The sequence below is a fragment of the Sminthopsis crassicaudata genome, chromosome 3 (assembly GCF_048593235.1).
Source record: "Sminthopsis crassicaudata isolate SCR6 chromosome 3, ASM4859323v1, whole genome shotgun sequence".
Classification (NCBI taxonomy): domain Eukaryota; kingdom Metazoa; phylum Chordata; class Mammalia; order Dasyuromorphia; family Dasyuridae; genus Sminthopsis; species Sminthopsis crassicaudata.
Genome location: NC_133619.1, coordinates 606,402,860 through 606,426,311, shown reverse-complemented (window position 1 = coordinate 606,426,311; position 23,452 = coordinate 606,402,860). Strand labels below are relative to the sequence as shown.

The window sequence follows — 23,452 nt, the reverse complement described above, 5'->3', positions numbered from 1 at the left end:
TTATCTCAGAATAGATAAATGCAAAATACTTTTTGATCCCATTAAAACAGACATCTTTTCAGCACTTCACTTACCAGAGTCCTCATGGGAATCAAAGTTGGGTGGATAATTCAAGCAATAGAAATAGAAAGTTTTTGCACACAAATACTTTTTTTTTTCTTTTATCATTTTCCTTTTCTTTATTTTAGGCATTCTTTTTTTTTTTTTTTTTTTACATATTTTTTTAATTCATTTTTCCAAATTATCCCCTCCCTCCCTCCACTCCCTCCCCCCATGGCAGGTAATCCCATACATTTTACATGTGTTACAATATAACCTCGATACAATATATGGCACACAAATACTTGAGTCCAGAGTTCTCTTAACTCTTGTTTTATAGATCTATTGTTTTAATGGATTTGATTTTATGATGTAAAAGAATTAGGATTGAAAACATCACCATTACATTATGTTAAGTGTTTTGTCTTTCTCTGTTTGGAGGACTAATGAGCTACAACTAGATTTTCAGTAGATGGCTTAGAACTGGACTGGCTGAAACAAAATACCTGTTAGAAACATGTTTTAATTGAGGTGACTGATGACCATTTTCTAGCTCACTGCTCTCCTCTTCTTCCTCTCCTTCTTTCCTTCTACTCTCTTTTTCTTCCTTTCCAACTTTGATTTCCCCTTTCTTTTACTATCTTCTTTCACTTCTTTCACTTCACCTTTTCTTGACCTTTCTTCCTGCCTCCTTCTCTGGCTATTCTTTCTTCCCCTCCCTCCAATATCTCCTTTTTTGAACCCAGAACCAAAGCAGAAAGAAAAGAAAAATTTACCACTTCTGGAATTTTACAAACAAAAACAGACCATGGGAAGGGACTCTGCTCTTATTTCAAGTTCTGCTCCCTGTGCCTTCCATAACTGAGACACTAGTAACAATACCTCATATAACTGAATCTCTTGAAGGATTGTAAAGTGCTTTCTCTTGATCCTGTAGTAATCCTGTTAAGGTTCAGAATTTTAATATTGGAAGAATTCCAACTTGCAACAGATGCCTTCTGTACATGAGCGGGATTTGCCTCTACAACATCCAAAGCAGAACCCAGCCCCACCTCAGACCCCAGGAAGGGAGAACCACATTGCCCAAATTTCTCTCTTAGGTAAACCTGCCCATCATCTGTTTTTACCTTGTCCTCTGTGCCCAAGGGCCAAACAGAATGGTCTAGCCTAACGATCCTTCAGATACATTTAACCTGGAGAGATAAACTCTAAGGCCGCCATTTTCAAAGTGTCATGGAGAAGAGGGCTTCAGGAATAGCTGGGGATAACAAAGAGGTGATTTAGACTTGATGCCAGGAAAAATTCTCTAACAATTAAACTGACTGCCTTGAGAAGAAATGGGATGCTACTGGGAAACACAGGTGGAGGCTGCATGGCCATTTCTTGAGGTAGCCAGGATGGCCACTCAAGGTCCTTCCAACTTTATAAATCCTGTGGTGTCTCACAGAGCGCCTTCCACAGAATAGCGTTTTAGAGCTAGTGCAGAGGTCTCTTAGCCTGATGGTGTTCATAATGTAGGTATTCCCCCCCTCATCTTGCACATGATAGACAGGAAGAGCAGAGAGATAATGTCTTACTCTAAAAATCTCCAAATGAAAACATTTTGAAACCCAGGCTTCTTCAGTGAATTTTCTACAGTATCACAGTCACTCAGTGATTCATGAAACTTCATATATTAGACACATACTCTATGCCATATACTGTGCTAAGGGTGCTAAGAAGACAAGAGGTCACAGACATGAGAACTGCTGAGGAGAGACAGAGTCCAGGCAGACACTGCCATTAAAAAAACCCTGGAATAATTTCTTGAAGATGATGAGATTTTAGATGGGACTTGAAAGAAGGTAGGGGAGCTAAGGAAGGTGAGCATTCCAGCCATTTTCACAGATTATCTTCCATTTCTGAAATGCTCATCCTCCTTATCTTAGCACAGTATATGGCATAGTCTAGTATTCTTCCATGTTGCTTCCCAAATAGCATGCCTTGTAGATTCCTCTGTTTTCTAAATTCAACATTCCTATTTTCATATAATTTTGTGTTAGATTTAATGTGCTGTATCACCTCTGCTGGGTACTTACCTGTGACCTTCGGAAAGTCATGTAACCTTCATGAGCCTCAGTTTTCTAAAGTGTAAAACAAGTGACTTTAGAATGGATGCTTTCTGAGATCCCTTCCAGTTAAACCATTTTGTGTTCTAAGATCTTTTTAAACTTTAAAATCTCTTGTTCTTCTTCATCACATACACGCATATATATGTATATTCTATATATTTCCAGCAGTACCTAATAAAAAATTCATGGTTGAAGGTGAGTAGAAAGAACAAAGAAAAAATAGAATTTTCAATTTGTTTTTTTTTTTTAAAGATTAGATTCTATTAAATTTGCTGTAAAATATTTACTTGATTTGAAAAGGCATATGGACAGCCTAGCCTATGTAGGGGACTTAATTCACCAAGTTTTCTTAATTCGTTCTTGGATTATTAAAAGACAAGTACTGGCTTGATTTAAGGGTGGAATGATGAAGGGTAAATAGTACTTGGAATGCTTGTATATGGGACTATGCAATAAAGTGTGTTTGGGGAAATTATTAAGATTATCAATTCAGTCCTGAAAATTCACTATAATGAAAAACATCACACCTTCATATTGTACTTTATTCAATGTAATGCAAATTTATTTTAAATCCAAATAAAGTTAGAAATAACTCACTTAATTAAAAAAGTAAATTTCATCTTATAATTGTTTATGACAATCTTTTTTTTTTCCTTGGGAGCTGAAGAATATTCCACTCTATGTAAGTGAAGAAGTAATTAGATTTTGACACTTTTTCTTTTTCTTTTTTATTAGGAAACCTGCAGACCTGCAGAACTTGGCTCCAGGGACTCACCCACCATTTATAACTTTCAACAATGAAGTCAAAACAGATGTGAACAAGATTGAGGAGTTCCTTGAGTTAGTTTTATGCCCACCTAAGTGAGTATCAAAGGAAAAATGATGCATGGAAATAATACTACTGTTGGATTTTTTTTTTCTTCACTGAATAAATGGAACTGGTCTTTGAAAAAGAAAATCCTATCTTCTCTACATTAAAAGATCTTAATATCTCATTCATATGCAAATGCTTTAAATTTAACAGTAGTCATATTAGGAGTATTCCCCCCCCAAAGTATTTACTTTCTGTTAAATATAACAATGTCTGCTTGAGCTAAAGTTTAGACTTTGGCAGGATGAGTCACAAAAAGAAGGACTGGCTGGACTGAAGAGAAGGGAGGATCTGCAGTTTCAGAACAGTTGAAGGAAGCCAGGCTAGGTTTGAGAGAAGGCAGCAGTTATAACCCAGGCTCCATTAACCAAGGCCTCAGCAGTGTCTGGCCAGAGGCAGGCAGGGCAGACGGTTGGTTGATGTCTATCAAACAGCAGTAGTCACTTTCCTAAGGTCATGTTCTCATTGCATAATTCACTCTGGCTGGAAGTGGTCTCATCCTTTACCTTTTATTGTGGGCACCTGTTTGTATGTATGCTTGTGTCCTATGTTCTTCTCTTCCCCCTCCTGGATTATAAATTCTGGGAGGTAGGCACCAGATCTATTTATCTCTGACTCTCCCTTGCCTAGCATACAGTACTTAATGTTCAGCTGAATTATTTAAATCTGCAGATAATTTCAGACTTTAATTTAGGCAATAGCTCTGCCGTGCTCTAACAATCATTACATTGGTGCTCCTAACAAATAGCATCACTGCAAAGTCTGAGCTGGAGGGGGGGTCCAAGAATGCAGAGATGGAGTTGTAGGATGCCTTAAACATAGAACTTCAGAACTGAAAGGGACTTTTGACCAGCGTCTATTAAAGGGGCTTGAAAGCTTGTCCTGTCAGGGCTGGAAGAATCTTTGGATCCCAGAAAGTCAGGGGTGGAAGTGTTTTGCAGAGGCCTTCCTGCAGGCTCCCAGGAGGGCAAGAACTTTGCCCCTTACTTGGTGGAAATCGACTTCTCTCTCAGGATCCCTGGACATCATCTCCTACTTTCTTCTTCCCTTTCCCATTTGTGACAGACAGTCCATCTCCTTGATGAGGAAAAGCCCATCTTTTCCCATCCCATCAAGCTGCATGCCCCTGAGGAGGGGCAGTGCCTTAATTGTAGGTGCCCTAAAGGCTCTGAGACTTCTCACTCCTCATCAAGGGCCAGGCTGCCCTTCTCTCCCTGTTACATGTTCACTCATTTTTCCTTTTTCTTCAGTCAGCCACATCACTCAACATTTAATTAAGTGCCTTCCATGTGCTGTGCACTCTGCTAAGTGCTGGAGGTACCACAAGAAACAAAAGACAGTGCTGGTCCTTGAGCTTGGGGGAGATAGCATAGAAGCCAGCCTAGACAAAGCAAGTGCTGTACAAGATAAATAGAAGAGATATACCAGAGGGAAGGCATTCAGAGGGCTGGGGAAGACTTCCTGGAGAAGGGAGGACCCGAGTAAGGATCTGAAGGAAGACAGGGAGGTCATGGGTAAGAGCAGAGAAGGGAGAGCTTCCAGTCAGGAGAGACAGCCAAGAAAAGACCTGAGTTCTTTATGGAACATCAAGTATCCTGATGGGAAAGGTGAGAGGGGGATGGGTGTATTGCAAAGACCTCAGCTTCAGCTTAGATAGGGCAGGGGAGAGAGGGAGGATCCAGAAGGACAACTAGATCGGGAGCCTGAGGGACTGGGGGGGAGGATGGTGGTGTCCTTTTTTTTTTTTTTTTTTTTTTTTTTTTTAAACAGCTATAGCTACTTTAAAAAGAGAGAGATAGAAAATCCTGTGTTGGCCATGTCCAGAGACATGTCTTATTCTGGACCTTGAGTCCATCCCCTCTTTGTCCAGTTGGAATCACGGTTTTCTGGATCCTCTGGAGTCACGGTTGGTGATTGCAATGATTAGAGCTCCTGAGGCTTTCAAAATTATTTGTCTTTATTTACAAGGTTGTTATTGTATAAATCATTCTCCTTCTTTCTGTTCTCTCACTCGGCCTCAGCTCATACAAATCTTCCCAGGTTTCTCTGAAACTTTTCTTCATATCATTTCATATGGTGCAATGAAAAATGTCACCTCCACTAATCAAGTGAAGAAACATTTATTAAGATTTATTAATTACATATCCCTACCCATCTTTTCATAACTTTGTTCAGTTTATTTATGTTTCATTTTTTTATTAAAATGATTTTTAAATGATTAATTATAAGCCAGTAAAGGTCAATGTATTTCTCAGTGTACTGAACACGCTCTATTGCACATAGAAAGTGCTTGATGAATGTTGAATTAAAAATCATGTAATGTTATCAAATGTGTACTTGACTCAACTCCTGTCTGCTCCATCATGACCACTGATTAACAGCAGGTGGAAGGGTTAGTGTAAGAAGCTGCCCTCTCTGTACTTATTTAAGAAACTGATGAAAGGTTCCAGTCAAGGCCTTCTCTCAAATCTAGAAGAACCCTTGATGAAAGAGCCGTTTCTCCCTATCCATGTAATGACAGGCTTGACCACTTGCTTTGTTGAGTTCTCTGCTCTGGGGAAAGGACTTCCTCTCTTCCCTTAGCTGATGGAGAGAACATCTGAGACTTGGATTTGGGGCAAAAGCAGTCCTATTTCCACCTTGAGACTGGGAAAAGGGCAAGCTGCCATCAGAAAGATGGGGCTGGCTTTTCTGCAGGGTTTGTGAGAGAAAGCAAAGCCTTAAAGTGTGCTCCCCCACCTTCCCTCTGGTGAGAACCCGAGAAAGGGGGAGTTCTTCAGCAGGGTCATCGAGTGCCATGACCAGCAAGGGACTGTGGAGGTCCCTTAGTTAAGTCTCGTCATCTTACAAACAAGGAAACTGAGGTTGTCCAACTGTTGAGGGAGAGAACTGGGCCAGAAGCTGCCAGCTTTGGGCGCCCGCTCTTTCCGCAGAGAACATGAGAATAGTGGCTGACCACCTGACGCCCGCTGTCCACCACAGGACACGGGTGATAGCGGTTCTGGCCGAGTTGTCTAGTGTGCCTCGGAGTACTGGGAATGCTGGTTCACAGTCCTGGACCTTTAGCAGAAGAAAAGATGAAGAAAGCTCACCAAGCTAATATTAATGGTCCACCATGATCAAGGGGTTCTGTGCCATCTTAGAGATGAGGAAACTGAGACCTGAGTTAGTTAAGCAACTTGCCCAGGATCATGCAGCTCAGTGGCAGAGCCAGCGTTCGAGTAAAGGCCCTCTGGCTCTGGAGCCAGTGTTCTTTGTTGTGTTTGTCCCTGATGTCCTGATCCTTCCTTGATCCTGGAACCCAAGTAGACTTTTCTAGCCCCTAAATTTCCCTTTCTAAACAAACATTTATACTGTCAGCCACTGTTCAGGTGTCTGTGTGTTCAGGTAGAGGTGGACTTTGGGGGAAGGAAGTGCCTCAGATTTAGATCTATTTCTGACCTGTTCTTTACCCTGAGTCTCCCAAACCCCCAAAGACACCCTATGCTTCTAAAAGTAATGTCCACCCTGGACATCCATGGGATTTCCCATCACCCATCAGCATCTTGTTATTAGACACCCACATTTTTAGACTTTGTCATTGTCCCAAAAGAGGTTAAACCAATGTACTTTCAAAAAGCAGTATGCAGTAAAAATTAGTGGAAAAGAGTAGTAAAAATAAATTGTATCAGCCTTTATTGTACCGTGCTTCCTCCCTCCCCCATGAGAAAACTGAGGCAAAAACAGGTAAAGTGACTTGCTCAGAATCACCCATCTAGTCTCTGAGGTCATATTTGAACTTGGGCCTTCCTGACTCTAGGCCTGGGTACTCTGTTCGCTGTATCATCAGCTGCCCTTTTGTGCATTGGCAGTTCACTGAAGCCTTTGTTTTTAAATGCATAAAATAAAAAATATGGTATTACAAAGGAAACTAATTCAGCTAAAATATGGTTATCAGCTTTATTTTAAACATTCACAGACCCCAGGTTAAGCAACTCTGTATGGAGTTGGAAGACCTCAGTTCTAGTCTTGGTTCTATTACTAGCTAGGTGTACTTCCTTAGATTAGTCATGTCTGTTCTCAGGGTCTCAATCTCCTCACCTCTAAGATGGAGGGGTTCGATGGAAAATGATCATGCTGTAAAAATGGGGGAGGGGATGGCCTTGGAGAAACTGTGGAAGATTTGTATGTGTTGGTGCAGAGTGAAGGGAGCAGTTTATACATTAACAACAATGTAATAAGGTGAGAAATTTTGGAAAACTGAAGAATTCTGATCTACACAATGACCAACACAGATGGTAGAATGCTGATTAACACATATTATTTTAGACATAGCCAATATAAGAATTTGTTTTGCTTATTATAATGAGCAATATAATAATTATTATATTACATATATCATTCTGCATGTTATTTTTCTTTTTTAAGGGGAAGGTGGGAAGAAGAAATAAAATACATTTGTGTTAATTGGGAAAAATTAGTTTTTTAAAAAAAGAGACCAAAAAAAGTGAGGGCTCTGGCTTAGATCATCTCTGTTGTTCCTTTTGGTTCTAAAGTTCTGTGAGTGAATGTTTCAATCCTCCAAGGAATCATGATTTCCTTGGGGTAGGTATTCCTTGTAGTAATGAAGATAGCAGCCTCCCATTTCTTATGAGCATAGAATCTTAATGAGTTCATAATAAGCCAGTCTTATAGGCTGATTCTCGTTTTACAGACAGTTAATGTGCCTGCACTGAGCCCTTCCCAGCTTGAGAGCAGCTGGAGTTTGAGCTTGGCTCTGTGGGTATTGTTTTTGAGAAACCAGGGTCGTCCTATTCTTTAACTTATTCTCTCACCCCTCTCCCGTTCATTTAGAGAACTGCTTTGAGTAGTTCCTTAGAGAACAATCGACAGGAAAGGAGAGTTGTATAGTTAAAAACCCCAACTCTAGAGTTGGAGAACTTGGGTTCAAATTCTGCCTCTCCTACTTATTGCCTACATGGCAATGTGCAAGCCATTTAGCCACCCTGCGCCTCAGTTCACCAGTCTGTAAAGTGAGCAGGTCAGATTTGTTATTTGGTCTTGGAGGCCTCTTTCAACTATAGCTCTGTGTTCCTGAAACATTTATCTAGTCCTCCAGAGAAGGCCTTAAGCCATCCTGCTCAGAATCATCGGTCTCTTCTTGAAAGGAACAGCTGCCCTAGGCACATAGGCACACTGCTGAAATCCCTGCCCATCCTTTGTTGCTTAGCTCAAATGCCACCTTCACAAATCAATGGAAGAAACATTTAAGATCTATTAATTACCTGTCCCTAACCATCTCTCCATAACTCTGTTTGATGTACTTATCATGTTCCATTTTTTATTAAAATGATTTTAAATGATTAATTATAAGCCAGTGAAGGGCAGAGATCATCTATAATTTATTCTTGTATCACTCCCAGTACTGAACATACTGTATTGCACATAGGAAGTGCTTGATAAATGTTTGAATTAAATATCATGTAATATTATCAAGCTGACTTTCCCTCTTAACTCTTCTGAATTGGAGAAATTAAACAGCAGAGTTTTGGTGGGATAGAGGAGGAGGAGAAGAAGGAGGAGGAGGAGGAGGAGTGATGTAGGATGTTGGCTGGAGCCAATCACACATATGTGGAAACATCTACATCCTTGGCACCATCTGTGCCATTCCCTGTTTGGAATGAGTCAGTAACTACATTGTCCAGTCATTGAGCAAAATATTTCAACTGAAAGCCAGCTATTTACTTGGAAAGGCAAGAACAATCTCATGGGCTAAGGCAGGGGTCCTCAAACTGCGGCCTGCCGGGTTATGGCAAATGGGCTGAGAGACGGAGACAGAGTGTGAGCTTTTGTTTTTACTATAGTCTGGCCCTCCCACAGTCTGAGGGACAGTGAATTGGCCCCTATTTAAAAAGTTTGAGGACCACTGGGCTAAGGGGAATGACTTCTTCCTTCCCTTCTCTCTGCCTGCCTTTCCTTCGCATCAAGGCAGGAGAGTAAGGGCTTCATATTTAGGCTGGGAGTATAAAAGGAAGACTAGGAGCCAAAATTTGCCTGTTGAATTAACTCATTGATCAGTTCCTTATTGGCTGCATGAGCTGACAACAAAGGTGTCTGAAAAAAAAAAAAAGATTGAAACTCTAAAAGAATTTAAAATAAAGAAAAATTACAGGGTTTTCTGACTTGTAGTTTCATAGAATTATAGAATCTGAGTTGGAAAGCACTGGAATTTTGTTTAGTATTAGAATTATAGAATTAGTATTATAGAAATATCGTTTAGTATTATTTAGTCCCACCCACACCTGAGCGGGAATCCCCTCTACATTAGACAGCAAAGAGGCCCCTTCCTCATTCCAGAAGTCTGCTCTTATTCTGATAGTAGAGGTTGGTTCTGTGAGTTAGGACGTTGCATCAGAATCTGGAATTTCTTCACAATACTTACTCAGCACTTAGTATGGTGCTTGGCACATGGTGCCTTGTTTCTTGTCTCCTCTCCAGCCACAACCTCACTGTCTTTCTTTCTTTTTTTAAAAAAAAATTATTTTATTATAGCTTTTTGTTTACAAAACATATGCATAGCTAATTTTTCTTTTTTTAATGATAATTTAAATAGAAAATTTTTGGATAGTGAAGCATACGATTTTTTTAGTCTCATGTAAAGCACAACTTTTTACAACTTTGTGGCTTTAAAGCAGTTGATTTTCATTTCAATTTTGGTGTAAATATTTCTTCTTCAATTTTTGAAACATGAGCTTCTCTACATCCAAGTCATTGACAATTCCTCTTGGTTCTACCTCCACAATATATCTTGCATCTGCCCTCTCCAGACTACCCACCAGCAGGACCTTTTCAGCTATTGGCTAAACTTTTGTAAAAAGCTCCTTCCAGTAATGATCCTCTTCAGTCCTTCCTTGTATAGCTGTTTTTTTTTTTTTTTTAATTTTTACAAAAATTTTATGCATAGGTAATTTTCCAGCATTGATAATTGCAAAACCTTTTGTTTCAACTTTTCCCCTCCTTCCCCCCCCCCAGATGGCAGGTTGACCAATACATGTTAAATATGTTAAAATATAAATTAAATACTATATATATATATATATATATATATATATATATATATATATATATATATATATATGTCCAAACAGTTATTTTGCTGTACAAAAAGAATTGGACTTTGAAACAGTGTACAATTAGCCTGTGAAGAAAATCAAAAATGCAGGTGGACAAAAATAGAGAGATTGGGAATTCTATGTAGTTGTTCATAGTCATCTCCCAGAGTTCTTTTGCTGTGTGTAGCTGGTTCAGTTCATTATTGCTCTATTGGAACTGATTTGGTTCATCTCATGTTGGAGACAATGTCCATTAGAATTGATCATTATATAGTATTGTTGTTGAAGTATAAAATGATCTCCTGGTCCTGCTCATTTTACTCAGCATCAGTTCATGTAAGTCTCTCAGGCCTTTCTGAAATCCTATTGCTTGTTTCTTATAGAACAATAACATTCCATAACATTCAGATACCATAACTTATTCAGCTATTCTCCAATTGATGGGCATCCATTCATTTTCCAGTTTCTGGCCACTACAAAAAGGGCTGCCACAAACATTCCTGCACATACAGGCCCCTTTCCCTTCTTTAAGATCTCTTTGGGATACAAGCCCAGTAGTAACACTGCTGGGTCAAAGGGTATGCACAGTTTGATAACTTTTTGAGCATAGTTCCAAACTGCCCTCCAGAATGGCTGGGTGTATTCACAATTCCACCAACAATGTATCAGTGTCCCAGTTTTCCCACATCCCCTCCAACATTCAGCATTATCTTTTCCTGTCATTCTAGCCAATCTGAAAGGTATGTAGTAGTGCCTCAGAGTTGTCTCGATTTGCATTTCTCTGATCAATAATGACTTGGAGCATCTTTTCATATGAGTTTAGTTTCAGTTTCTTCATCTGAAAATTGTCTGTTCATATCCCTTGACCATTTATCAGAGAATGACTTGTATTCTTATAAATTTGAGTTAGATCTCTATATATTTTAGAAATGAAGCCTTTATCAGATCCTTTGAATGTAAAAATGTTTCCCCAATTTATTGCTTTGCACCCTCACTTTCTACTCACTACTTTGCCTTGTTCCTGTAGCACCCCATAAATTGACCACAGCCCACTTCACATTGATCAGAGGTGGCAACAAGTTCTTTTTTTTTTTTTAATTTTTTATTTTATTTTATAATTATAACATTTTTTGACAGTACATATGCATGGGTAATTTTTTTTACAACATTATCCCTTGCACTTACTTCTATTCAGATTTTTTCCCTTCCTCCCCCAACCCCCTCCCCCTGATGGCAAGCAGTCTTATATATGTTAAATATATTACAGTATAATTTAGATACAATATATGTGTGTAGAACCGAATTTTTTGGTTGCACAGGAAGAATTGGATTCAGAAGGTAAAAATAACAGTTTACATTCATTTCCCAGTCCTTTTCTGGATGTAGCTGGTTCTGTCCATCATTAATCAATTGGAATTGGATTAGCTCTTCTCTATGTTGAAGAAATCCACTTCCATCAGCATACATCCTCGTACAGTATCATTGTTGAAGTGTATAATGATCTTCTGGTTCTGCTTGTTTCACTCAGCATCAGTTGATGTACGTCTCTCCAAGCCTCTCTGTATTTCTCCTGTTGGTCATTTCTTATAGAACAGTAATATTCCATAACATTCATATACCATAGTTTACCCAACCATTCTCCAATTGATGGACATCCATTCATCTTCCAGCTTCTAGCCACTATGAAAAGGGCTGGTGGCAACAAGTTCTAAGGGGAAGAGAAGCCTTTGTCTGGGGGCCTTCATTTTTTGTTTGTTTGTTTTTTAATTAAGGAATTGGATTTATCTTTAAGATCCTTTACAACGTTTAGTATTCTTTGTTCTCACCTATTTTATTCACAGTAGTAGGGACCCTTCTTACTCTGGTGGTCATAATTCACATCTAATTGGAGCTGTAAGGTTCACTTTTCCCACCTGTGGACAGTTGCCTCAAATTGTTAACAAAGTTCCCCCTTAATTTCAGTGTAGTGAGGCTGACCTGACTTCATTTTATCCCTAGTGAGACTTCATAATCTCCTCCTTGGGATTCTGGAGGTACCGCTGAGGAGTGGGATGTCTTTATTACCAGTGATGCGAGCTCCCCTACTGATGGCCAACAGTGGCTAGCACCCTGGTTCCAGTTAACTGCTTCAGGCCTGTCTGAGGTCAGGGCTTCCAGACTGCAGGCCTCATGCTCTATCCACTGTACTGCCAGCTACAGCAAGGAGGGCAGTTTTGAAAGTTACATGTGGAATTAATTATACGTGCTTTTTAAAAAAGGAAGCAGCATGAAAGAAAATTTATACTTTAACATATAATCTCTTGTGTTTTTCTTTATAGAAATGTTTTTAAAATTAATTTAATTTTAATTAAATTTAATTTAAAATTAGAATTTACAAAAATCAAACAAAGTCACTTTCAAATAGAGAGGGGAATTAAGAAAAGCTTCCTGATGAAGGAGGTATACTTTAAAGGATAGATTGGGTGAATAAGGGCCCATAGATGAGAAAGAATGGGATGTGTTTGTAAATGAAATTTCTTGTTACCTGAAATAGTATCCAAGATTCTTTTGAAATGGCATAAACCAAAATGTTTTTTTTTTCCCTTGTGCAGATACTTAAAGCTTTCCCCAAAGCACCCAGAATCAAACACTGCTGGAATGGACATCTTTGCCAAATTTTCTGCATATATTAAGAATTCAAGGCCAGAAGCTAACGAAGGTAAAATATACTAGTTATTATGACAGTGGTGATGATGATTGCACTCTTAAGATGATTGTCAATATAGCTGTGCCCCCTTTTATTTCCATGAACCATTGATGAGTTTTTAATTAGAAGCTTCTCTAAAGGGAAAGCCAGTGTGGAGAATTTAGTATGTGATGGTAACAATATTGGCCTGGGAACCAGCTGCCCCAAGTCCTATAGGGCTCCCTTCTAGTACGTAGAATTCATAAATTAGGTTGTATTTAAAAAGTGTAAGCAGTCTTCTTAGCTTGTGGTCTGCACAGAACCCGACAGCCTCCCCTGAATTAGAATCGTTAGCATTGTTAGTGGCCTGCCAACCAGCAGATTGATGTGGCTGGGACTGGCCTTGGCACCGGGTGCTGGGGTTCAACTCTAGCAGATCCCACCTCAGCCTGCATGACCTGATCGCCTTGCTGGGCTGCGTAACATTCAGCTTTGCACACAAGATACAGAAGTTCTCACCCATATTAAAAGTATAAATTTGAGGATTCTTTTTTTTTTTAATCCTTTTTTATTTTTTTAATGATGCGTTTCTTAGAGTTAAATTTTAGAGTTAGATGGTACCTTGTAAGAGGGTTTATAAATGAAGTTTCTACAATTATAGAATGTGAAAGTTAGAAGTTAGAATTAGAAGGGAGCTTGAGTAGCTTCATATTGAACCCCTACATTTACAGGAAGAAACTGAGGCCCAAGGGGAGACTCCTTGCCCAAGTCCCCATAGCTAGTGTCCAAGGACAGCAGCCTTTCTGCCTCCCAGGCCCTGCTTTGTCAAGGCTGGCCTAGCTGTTGGGGACTTCTCTCCCCTGTTCCCCCCACTTTTAATATATGGGCTTGTGCAGTCTCATGTTACTAGTTTCTTCCAAAGCACTGTTCCGTGGGAGCAATATTAGCGCAAAGCTTAAAAACATGTCAAGTGGATCTTGGTCAAAGGTATGTGCTGGGGACAGGGCCTTGGGTATCTTTCCAGCTCCTCCAGCCTCCTTTATTGCTCTGTGAAATGAGAAAGTCAGACTCGTGATCTGTGAGCTCTCTTCCAGCTCTAAATCCTGGGGCCTGAAAAGCTAAGCTCCATTTCAGTACATTGTTTCTCAAATCTCATTTTCATGATTTTACCTCCTCCTCTTCTTTTGTGGACCCTGGCTTGGGATTCATTATTGTTTGTTAGGACAGACTCAAATCGGCTCTTTCCATCTTCAACCACAAGCACTCGGCTCCATCCAGAGGATGCGCTAAGTAGGGGCGTCCCTACACAAGCTTCTGGCTTTTCCCATAAATGTATCAGAGAATGCTGAAGACAGGGAACAGGGGCGGCCCCTAAGGAGTGAGGAGCTGGTTTGTAATATACACTCGGTCCTGCCGCCTGCCAGTCTTGGGCCTTAGGCCTCTCTGTGGAGAGCCGGGCAGTTCTTGTCTTGATTATTAAGTAGTGTTCATTCAATTTAGAACTTCTCCATTTGGGGTTTGAAGCTCAGCCTTTTTTATCTTGATTTTAAGAAGTGTATTTCATGAAATGTTTTCCTGCAATTAAAAGTGGCCAGCCTGACTTCCACTTATCCAACTTGCTCTAATAGCAGTTCTGGTTTGAGTCATTTGTTGACTAACCTTGTCATGTCCGATGATTTGTGCGCTGACAAGCCCTGGGCCTCCCCATCTGTGGTCAGGCCCCCCGAAGAGACCCAGCAGGACACCCTGAGTGGGTTTTCCCTGTAGCTTTTGTCCTTAGTCATGTCAGTCTGATCCTCTCTCTTCTTTCCAAGGCAGGGGACCTGGCTTTCATTCCCAATAGTCACAGACTAGAGCTGTGGGACCTGTTTCCTTACGTGGAGGAGGAGGCCCTTCCATTTAAAAATTCTGTGATTCTATTCATTATTGTTTAAATTTTCAACTGCTTAGCCTTCCTTTTTTTTTTTTTTTTTTTTTTTTTTTTTAAACATTTTAACTACTTTCACTACTGGAATCTTAAAATGGTGTTTATGGTTTAGAGGGTAGCTGGATTTCATCTGATACTTAAGAAGAAAACCTTTTTCCCCCGTTTAGAAATAATTGCCTTTTTGTGTGTCTTTGGGGGAAGGCGGGGAGGAAGTGACTCACGTGACTATGCTCTCTACATACTCTATCACCCCTGCCCCTTATTAATTTGCTGCTGCCTAAAGTAGATAGCCCACCTTGGCTGGCCTCAGACTGCCACGACCAGTGAGAAGAACTAGCACAATGAGCTGCCCGATGCAGGATTTTGAGACCTTACTATTAAATTACCTATTAGTAAATAAGAGCACACAGTTGCTAAGTAACTTCCCACCACAGGGATTGTTAACTGCAGGGAGAATTCAGAAAACCATCTTTGGACTCTGTGTGGAGTGTAGCGGGTCTCCCTCGTGGACTTCTGTTTGAAATTCTCCCTTCTTTAAGATGTGATTAAAATCCTTTTGAAGTAAGGGATTCCCAGAGCATTCCCCTTCGCCAAGCACAGTTGGAAGGATGTCCCGGTCCTGTGGAACCTCAAGGTGCTCTGGTGGGCTTTCCTGAGACAAATAATGAATGAACGAAGACGTGTCTGTGCTTCAGACAGAGATACCTTGCTTTTGTAGGACACTCAGTAAACTGGTAAAGGTCTTCCCTCCTGGGTTCAAAACCCACCACTGACACCAGTTGGTTCAGGAAACCTGGGAAGGGTCAGTGGGTGGGCTGAGGGTTGGATGCCTCTGAGGAACTCCCTGTAAAGGGCTGGATCTCTTCTCTGCCTCCTCCAAAGCCCATTGTTTTCTAATATCTGTGTTCTTGCCACTTCCTCTGATAATCAACTAAAATGCACTTTGTCATTGTGAGCTTTTCTCTTTTTTTGTGCAAAAGAGATTGATGTTGCAAAAATTTTCTGGTGGTTTAAAGAATGGGTGGAGGCCTTTAGAGCCTTTTTAAGGGGGAAGCAGAGAGTGGGCAGGGTGGGCCTCTCTCAGAGATTCTGCCCTGTCTCCCCCAAGCTCCAAGGTGTCCAGTTCATGGGCTCCATCCTCAACTCTTCAGTGACAATAGTGACAAAAACCATCTGCCCAAGTACCAAACATTTAACTCAGACCAAGGAAGGGAAGGAATCTGATGGAAGGTGCATTTTTAATAAATAATTATAAAACGGGGACAGGGATGGGGGCTGAACCCGTCATTTTATTGCTGTAGGGTATTCCCAGGGGAGGAAATGCCTTCTCCCAGTGCAGGCTGGCATCCCCTCTGCATCCTATAGAGTCCAGCTTTTTAACAGGGGTTCATGACCCCATGTGGGGTCTCATAACTGACTGCGGAGGGTTGTAAAATGGGTTTGTTACCTGTAAGGGTTTCATTTGCAACCCTGCCTTATGTACCTACATGCTCAGGGTCACATAAAAGTTTCTTGGGTGAAATGAGGTTGCAATTGGAAAAGTCCCTGGTCAGAGCAGGGAGAGGTCACGGCCAGGGTCATGGGCCCTTTTGTGTCAGAGGGAGGCCATGCTGCCTGTCACTATGGGATGGAGCACTTTTGGCCTTAGGGAAGGCGGAGGTTATTCAGTGATCTCTGCTGCCCCCTGCTGCCCTGGAGTTTTAGTGTCTGCAGGAAGAGGGCGCCTGCCTTGGCCTCCTGCTCAGCCTCTGCTTCTGGCCTTGGGCTCCTCAGGGCTGGGATCTGGAGCAGGGGCCAGGGGCTTGGGGATGTTCTGTGTCCCTTTCCTACTGAAGCCCGCCCCCCACAGGCAAGCCCCAGCTCCCTCACCCGTTAAATAGGGGGCTCGGAGCTCATTCTGGGAGGCCTTTGGCTCAGCCCTGATGCTATTTTAGAGTGAGGCAGCTCCTGGGCTGGTGATTGCTGCCAGCCGAGCGCCAGGCGTGGCTCTCCTGAGCAGGGACTCAGGGCTGGAGTCTGCCGTTCCTTGTAGCTCCTGTCGGGTAGTTCTGTCAGCCGCCTCCCATTCTTTGTGACCCATTTGGGGTTTTCTGGCAGAGGTTCTGCAGCAGTTGGCCCTTTCCAGCCCATTCTACAGGTGAGGAAACTGAGGCAGGCAGGGTTAGGTTAGTGCCTCTGGCGCTATGGCACCTAGCGCTCTGCCTCTAGCCCTATCCCATGGTCCTGGTCTTTAATTTTTATGCTACTTATTTGGCTTCTTTATATTTAATGTCATGCATTTTTAAAATATAATTTTTAATAAAGTCATTAATTTTGGAAGAACATGAAGTAGAAATGAGGAAGAAGGATGCATGCACAGTATAAGTGAGTGCCAGTGCTTTTAGGTGCCACTTGTCCTACTTTATTATCTTCACGCATTAGCGTTCCCCTTACCCAGGTTGGCACCAGGGGCATTAGGCCATAGTGTGTTTATTTACAAAGAACTGGCCGGCGTCTACTGTGCCCCCCAACAACACAGCGTTCCCTTTTCTCATGCAGCATTGGAACGGGGTCTCTTGAAAACGCTGCAGAAACTGGATGACTATCTGAACTCTCCCCTCCCCGATGAAATTGATGAGAACAGCATGGAGGATATCAAGTTTTCCACCCGTAAATTCCTGGATGGCAACGAGATGACATTAGCCGACTGCAACTTGCTGCCTAAATTGCACATTGTCAAGGTAAGCCTGTTTCATGTGGTTCTGATGCTCCTTCCTCCATTAGATGCTGTCCCCAGGCAGCATCAAGGGGAGGTCTCGGACCAGCGGGTTTTGACTCAATAGTAAAAAGAGTCTCATGATTGGCTAAAAGGTATTCCCCAGGAGATGGCACATGGAAGGCCACCTCATAGATGAGGAAGTTGAGTCACAGACACTGGGGCCTCTGAGTTCAGGAGCAATGAGGGTCTTGCCTCCCCTTCCCACCATGAGGCCCTCCAGGACGAGCTGGGCCGTCCCTCAGGCAGGAGGCCACGAGAAGACTTCCTGGCTTTGTGTAGACATTCAGTGGAGAACAGGGCAAGAGTCCATGCACTTATCCCTGTCCTAGCGGGGGCCAAGGCCCTGCCACTGGCTGGAGGAGCTGAATGTCCCTGCAGGGAGGGCCACCGTAACTCTATGTTTACTGCCTTTAAGGTGTGAAAGGAGGCCCTGAATTTTGAGCCAGAGGAGCCAGCTTCCCTCCAGTTGTGCCTGACCAAGTCCCTTCCCTTTCTGGACTTTGGTCCTCCTCATAAAAACCCTGAATCTCTACATAAGAGTGCCAGGGGCGAATGCATGGACGGGGAACCTGGCCCCGCTCCCCACCAGCTGGGTAGGTTATGGCAGCACTTGTCTCCATTGCTCACCTACTAAAGAAGGGTTCAGAGACGGTGGCGCTGCTCCCGGGTCCTCCTGGCCTGGCACATCTTGGCTCATTGCTTTGGGGATCCACTTTTAGTTCCTTACATGAATTCCCCATGACCTGTGAGAATAAATTTGGATTCTGCATGGGAAAAGCTGTGAAACAGTAACTACTCCAAATCCACGTTTTCCTTTCCTGTTTTTTGCTTCACTTCCCACTCTGTTGGGGCTCCTGCAGACCCCAAAGGAACCTCATTTCCCCAAGCAGAATCAAGAATCCTCAGAATTAGCATTGGAAATGGAGGAGCAACAAGGACATAGCTTGTCTTTTGGTACTTGTGAGCCTTACATAAACAGGTTGCAAGAGTTGCTGTGGTTGGGAAAGCTCTTTCCCTTCTGTGACCGGCCCCTCGGCTCCCATGGTGCTCACCCACCTCTGGAAGTCTTCCGGCCTGACTGGCCAAAGGCTGGGCTGCGTCCAGGGTGCTCCGTGTCACAGGAAGGGGGCTGACACGGTCTGTCCTGGCAGAACACAGAAAGCAAATTGCTGACTCTGGCTGTCTGTGTGTCTGTGTTTTAGGTGGTGGCCAAAAAGTACCGCAACTTCCTTATTCCGAAGAACATGACAGGCATCTGGCGCTACCTGACTAACGCATACAGCCGGGATGAGTTCACCAACACCTGTCCGAGCGACAAGGAGGTGGAGATAGCGTACAGCGATGTAGCCAAGAGACTAACTAAGTAAAGCTGCCTCTGGAGAGGGAGGGCCTTCTGTCCTCTCATTAACAGAACACGCTTCTTAACAGAATACCGCTCCTCTTCCTATCATGTAGAAGTCATATTTTGCATGAATATGCAGTTTCTCAAAATTAGGATAAAGGATAGACTAGGTACAATAGCTATCAAAAATATACACTCCTACCAAGTGTTGAAGTGGTCTTTTTTGGTGTGTTTTTTTGAACCCCATTTTTCCCTGACCTCTCCACATTCTATTGAGTTTGGAGACACACAACAGTGTGTTCATAGGTATTTATCATCTTTTCAGGGCACACTCTGTTTTGTCTGTTCCCTGCTGGTGATAGAGTTACAAAGAATTGAATTGACCTTTACCTTAAAGTGGTGATGGGAACTTCACAAGTCAGCTGCAAACTCTCGACCCCAATGTATGTTTTTTATATATATGGATTTGAGCTTTCCTGATTGTAGGCAGGACTACAGAAAGACCCTTACTGCCTCAGCAGCATCTACACCCAGCTGTTCCTGAGGAGGCTCCCTGCAGAGCTAGGGAACGACTTGCTCCCTTTTCCATACTAGCTCTTCCCAGTCTTGGTTTGTAGAGAAATCCTTTTTTCCCTTTTTCTCCCCACAACAGCATTTGTTTCTTTATTCCAGTGGTAATTTCTCTATATAGAGAGTTTTTAGGGAGATGGTGGGGTTCATTGTGTCCCCCGGTGGGAGAGTGCTTGGGCATGGGCCTTCGAGCTGAATGAACTTGGCAGTTTTTGTCCCAACAAGAGAGCCTGACACCATTGATTTGGAAACAGCACCGAGTTCTCCAGTTTGATTTGAATGGAAATAGACTTACTTTGAGGTGGCAAAGAACCTTTGCTCCTTTTAGGTTTTTTTTTTTTTTGTTTTGTTTTGTTTTGTTTTCCTGAGGCTGAGGTTAAGTGACTTGCCCAGCAAGTCAACTTGTCACACAGCTAGGAAGTGTTAAGTGTCTGAGACCAGATTTGAATTCGGGTGCTCCTGAATTCAGGGCTGGTGTTCTATCTACTACACCACCTAGCTGCCCCCTCCCTTTAGGTATTTTATGAAGTTTTCTGCAAGTAAATTCACTAGTGATCTAGACTCTCGATGACAGGGAGGTAGTTACTCTGTGTAGTGACAGAAGTACAGTGATCAGCGATGTGAGAAAGCTCAGAGGGATCCAAGGGAAGGTCTGGCTTGCTTGGGTTTGCGCAGGGTACCGACTCAAAAGGGACCTTACCCGAAGTCCGGACCTGCCCAGCCTTGGCCCAGACTGAGTCCTTGCCACCCCCTTAGGGACATCACTGTGGCCACGGTCAGCGTGTGTGTGTGAGCACAGCTGGATGGTCTGGAGTAATCACGATCATGGCCCTTCTGTGAATCGTCTCACCGTAGCCACACTGAAAATAACACCACCATCCCCAAAAGTACCAATGTTCCTCTTAGTCAGGGGTCAGTCATGTTTTCCTGAGGGATGAAAAGCAAGTGGGTTTGGAGCAGGGAAGCCTTTGTAGCATTTATAAAAGCTGGCATGAGTGCTGCTCCAGAGAATATGATTATGGTTATAGTGATTTGGTAATAGCTTTTTATATTTTATAAAACTGAAGTGCTATTTCTCCTAGGCTATATTGTGAGAATTTTCGAACATACTGCTTAAAATGGGAATGCTTTTATATGCTAACATTTTATGAGCATTGGCTTTGTGGAAACAACCTGACTCTTTAAAGTATCCTGCCTTTTCTGTTTAGTGTGTGTATTCTACTTTGCCATAAAGTTAACTCAGCATAGGAAAGTAACAGCAACAAAAGGTCTGTTTTGTGTCCATTTGGTTCAGGAAGATGCCTTGGTCTTGCCTTTATTATCGGCCCCATTGCAGATCAAATGTTGGCAAAAGTTGTTTTTTTTTTTTTTTTTTTTTTTTTTGTCTCAAAAACCCTCAAAAACTATGCATGGAGACTTTTTCAGCTCCAGAAGGAAAAAACTGCAGATCAGTTCTTGAGGACTTACGCGACCCCTGTTCTTCCCTTGTTCCCTTGGTCAGAGGGATGCATCTGTACCTGGACATTTCCTCAAACCATCACCCTCCCTTTTAAGTTATGGCATTTCTGTGAGTCGTAGGGGGTGGAGGAAAGAGTGGGAGAGGAGTCCATATTCTCTTTAGCCAAACTGAGAGCTGATGGAAGGGAGGGAAGTGGTTCTGTAGGTTGTCTTGGCCAGAAGCTGTGAATCCTTTGGTAAATTGGTCCTTGAACCATAGCAGATACAGGCAGCCTGTCTTTTGTCTGTGGTCCCAGAGAAGCGTGGTGGAGAACTGGCCTTGGGTCCCCCAGGGTCACTTCTGCAAACAGGATGAGAAAACACAGACAGTGAGAGAGAGGGCACTGCTAGAAGAGAGCTCCCCCCACCCCTTCCCTGTATTAAATGGCTCCTCCCAGCCTTTGTCAGCACCTCTTGTCCCTCCCTTCTTCAGAGAACTTCCCAATTCGGTATAAGTTGAATCCAGATTTCTCTACATAAGAACATTGGTTTCATCACTTTTAGCTCTTTGTCTAATTAAGGACATTTAGTAGTAAGGATTGTTGAAACCGGGCTAAATGAATTTAAGCTGAGAAGTGAACAGAAAATTAAAGGGCTGTTGTCTATAACCGCTGTCATGAGCCTTCTACTAAATGTCCGGCCCATCTCTAGACCCCAGGGTGGGGGTGGGGGACACACCAGTGCAGGAGGGACAGAGAGCCTGGGCCCTGCCAGGAGAGGCAGCTCCTAGATACTTGTCTTGGAGGAGAGCGGGCTGCCTCACAGTGCCGTGGCCCAGCATTTGTCACCGCCAGGCTTTCTGCCCCATTGGCTCCCACCATGAATGACAAGTCTTGGAGAGAGCATAGACACAGAGCACCAGAGGCCCTCCCCACTCAGTGATACCAGGGGTGCCCTACTGGCCAACCCAGACGGCCCCGTGCTAGGGAACACCTGGTGGGAAGGGCGAGAGGCCATAGGCTGCCCGCAGGCTTGTCAGCTGTCATGAGGGAAGCTGGGGTGGCCTTAGGGGCTGTGCTCCCTGCAGAGAAGGGTGCCCTGCGCTGGACTCCTTTCTTCCCCACATTGGGAAGTTCCACCAGAGCTATATTTCCACATAGCTAACATCCATATAGAAACCAGCAAAACAAAACAAAACAAAAAGCAAAATTTAGAACAAATCGCCATTTATTTTATTTTGTACCTATTTTGACATCCATCTCATCTTGTGGTTGAGTGTGCTAATGAACCAATTTCTTGTGTTATTTATAATCAGCATTGAATTCAAAGACAAGCAACTTTGTCATGTATTGGTCACATGAGGTTCCTGCCACCAGGTTTATATTTTTGCCGTGGAAATGGTCTCAGCCCCTGAAGCCATAGCATTGGACAGAATTGGAATATTTTCTGCAGAATTACTTGAACAGTTCAATGAAAAATGTATTGTAGTAAGCCTCTTGTCTTCCTTTCTTTCTGGAACTTCTTTTACAGATATACCAGTATACTGCTGGCAGCTATTGTTTAAAAAAATAAAATAAAAATTATATTTTCACTACCAAACAAGGCTCTGTTTTTTCTTCTCCCCTGTGGCCAAAGAACAAAATCCTCAAAAGCATTTGAATCTTTCAAGATATCATTTTCTGATCAGAACAACTGTGGAATTAGAATCCAGTCAGTTTAGGGACGTGATTTGTCACTAACAGAATAAAGTAACCTTTCTGTGCTTCAATGAAATAATAGGACCAACCAGGTAGAGGCTGAGGATCCCTCCTGGTACTGTGACATTTCACATAGCAACAAATGGCATTTTCCAGTTGGGATGTCGTGTTGGAATAAACCCATAAATGAGTCATTGGTACAAAAACATGACACTTTGGTATAGGAAAGGCTTTCCCATAGCGAAGGTGTATTGGGAGCTGCTCCAGCCCTCAGTAATTGTCTCTCATAGATGCAGAGCACAGGGCACAGAATGTGAGAGACTCAGAAAAGGATCTGGTACCCGGAGCACCAAAGTAAGCACTTGCTATGCCTCAGGCAGTAGATGGGCCAAGTGCTGGGAGCACAAGGACAAGACAGTCCCTGCCCTCTGAGAACTTTCATTTTTGTGGGGGAAGGAAGCCAAAGGGGCTGGGGAATTGGGGTCAGTGCAGGCCAGTGCCTGGAAATGAGGCAAAAGCTTGGTTCTGGCAAGAGAAAGACCAAAGACCCGAGGCAATTCCAGGAGGGGACCTGAGAAGCCACAAGAGGCCAGGGATGGCAGAGCAGAGACAGTAGGGTTTGGGACTGGTAGCTGGGAAGATGTCAGTGAGTGAATGTTGAAGTCAGAATTTCAGACCATGAGTAAACTGGATGATGCTTTTTTCCCCTTCTAATGTTGAATTTCCTGCACCCTTATCTAAGGAACTTAGAATTGTGGAGGGATGAGTCTCACACTCTAGGAAATTTACTGATATTTATTTTCAGAATCTAGCTAAGACCACAAGAATGCACACAATCAATTTGTAGTCATCCATGGGGACAGCCCAGACTCCTCCTGCATCCTTTTCTACATCCTTTTCTCTAATTATAATCCTCAAAGTTGCCAACCCATAGGTACAGATAA

At 42.6% G+C, this 23,452-nt stretch overlaps 1 protein-coding gene across 1 annotated transcript in view; it reads left to right on the top strand.

The window, feature by feature from the left end:
- CLIC4 (chloride intracellular channel 4) overlaps nucleotides 1–22,410 on the top strand; it is a 75,985-nt gene extending 53,575 nt beyond the window's left edge. Inside the window, exons 3-6 of the mRNA XM_074305813.1 lie at nucleotides 2,886–3,011; nucleotides 12,704–12,810; nucleotides 17,243–17,424; nucleotides 18,665–22,410. Of these exons, the coding sequence (XP_074161914.1) occupies nucleotides 2,886–3,011; nucleotides 12,704–12,810; nucleotides 17,243–17,424; nucleotides 18,665–18,829 (580 nt within the window). The 3' untranslated portion in view covers nucleotides 18,830–22,410. The remainder of the gene's footprint in view (nucleotides 1–2,885; nucleotides 3,012–12,703; nucleotides 12,811–17,242; nucleotides 17,425–18,664) is intronic.
- Nucleotides 22,411–23,452: the final 1,042 nt, after the last annotated feature.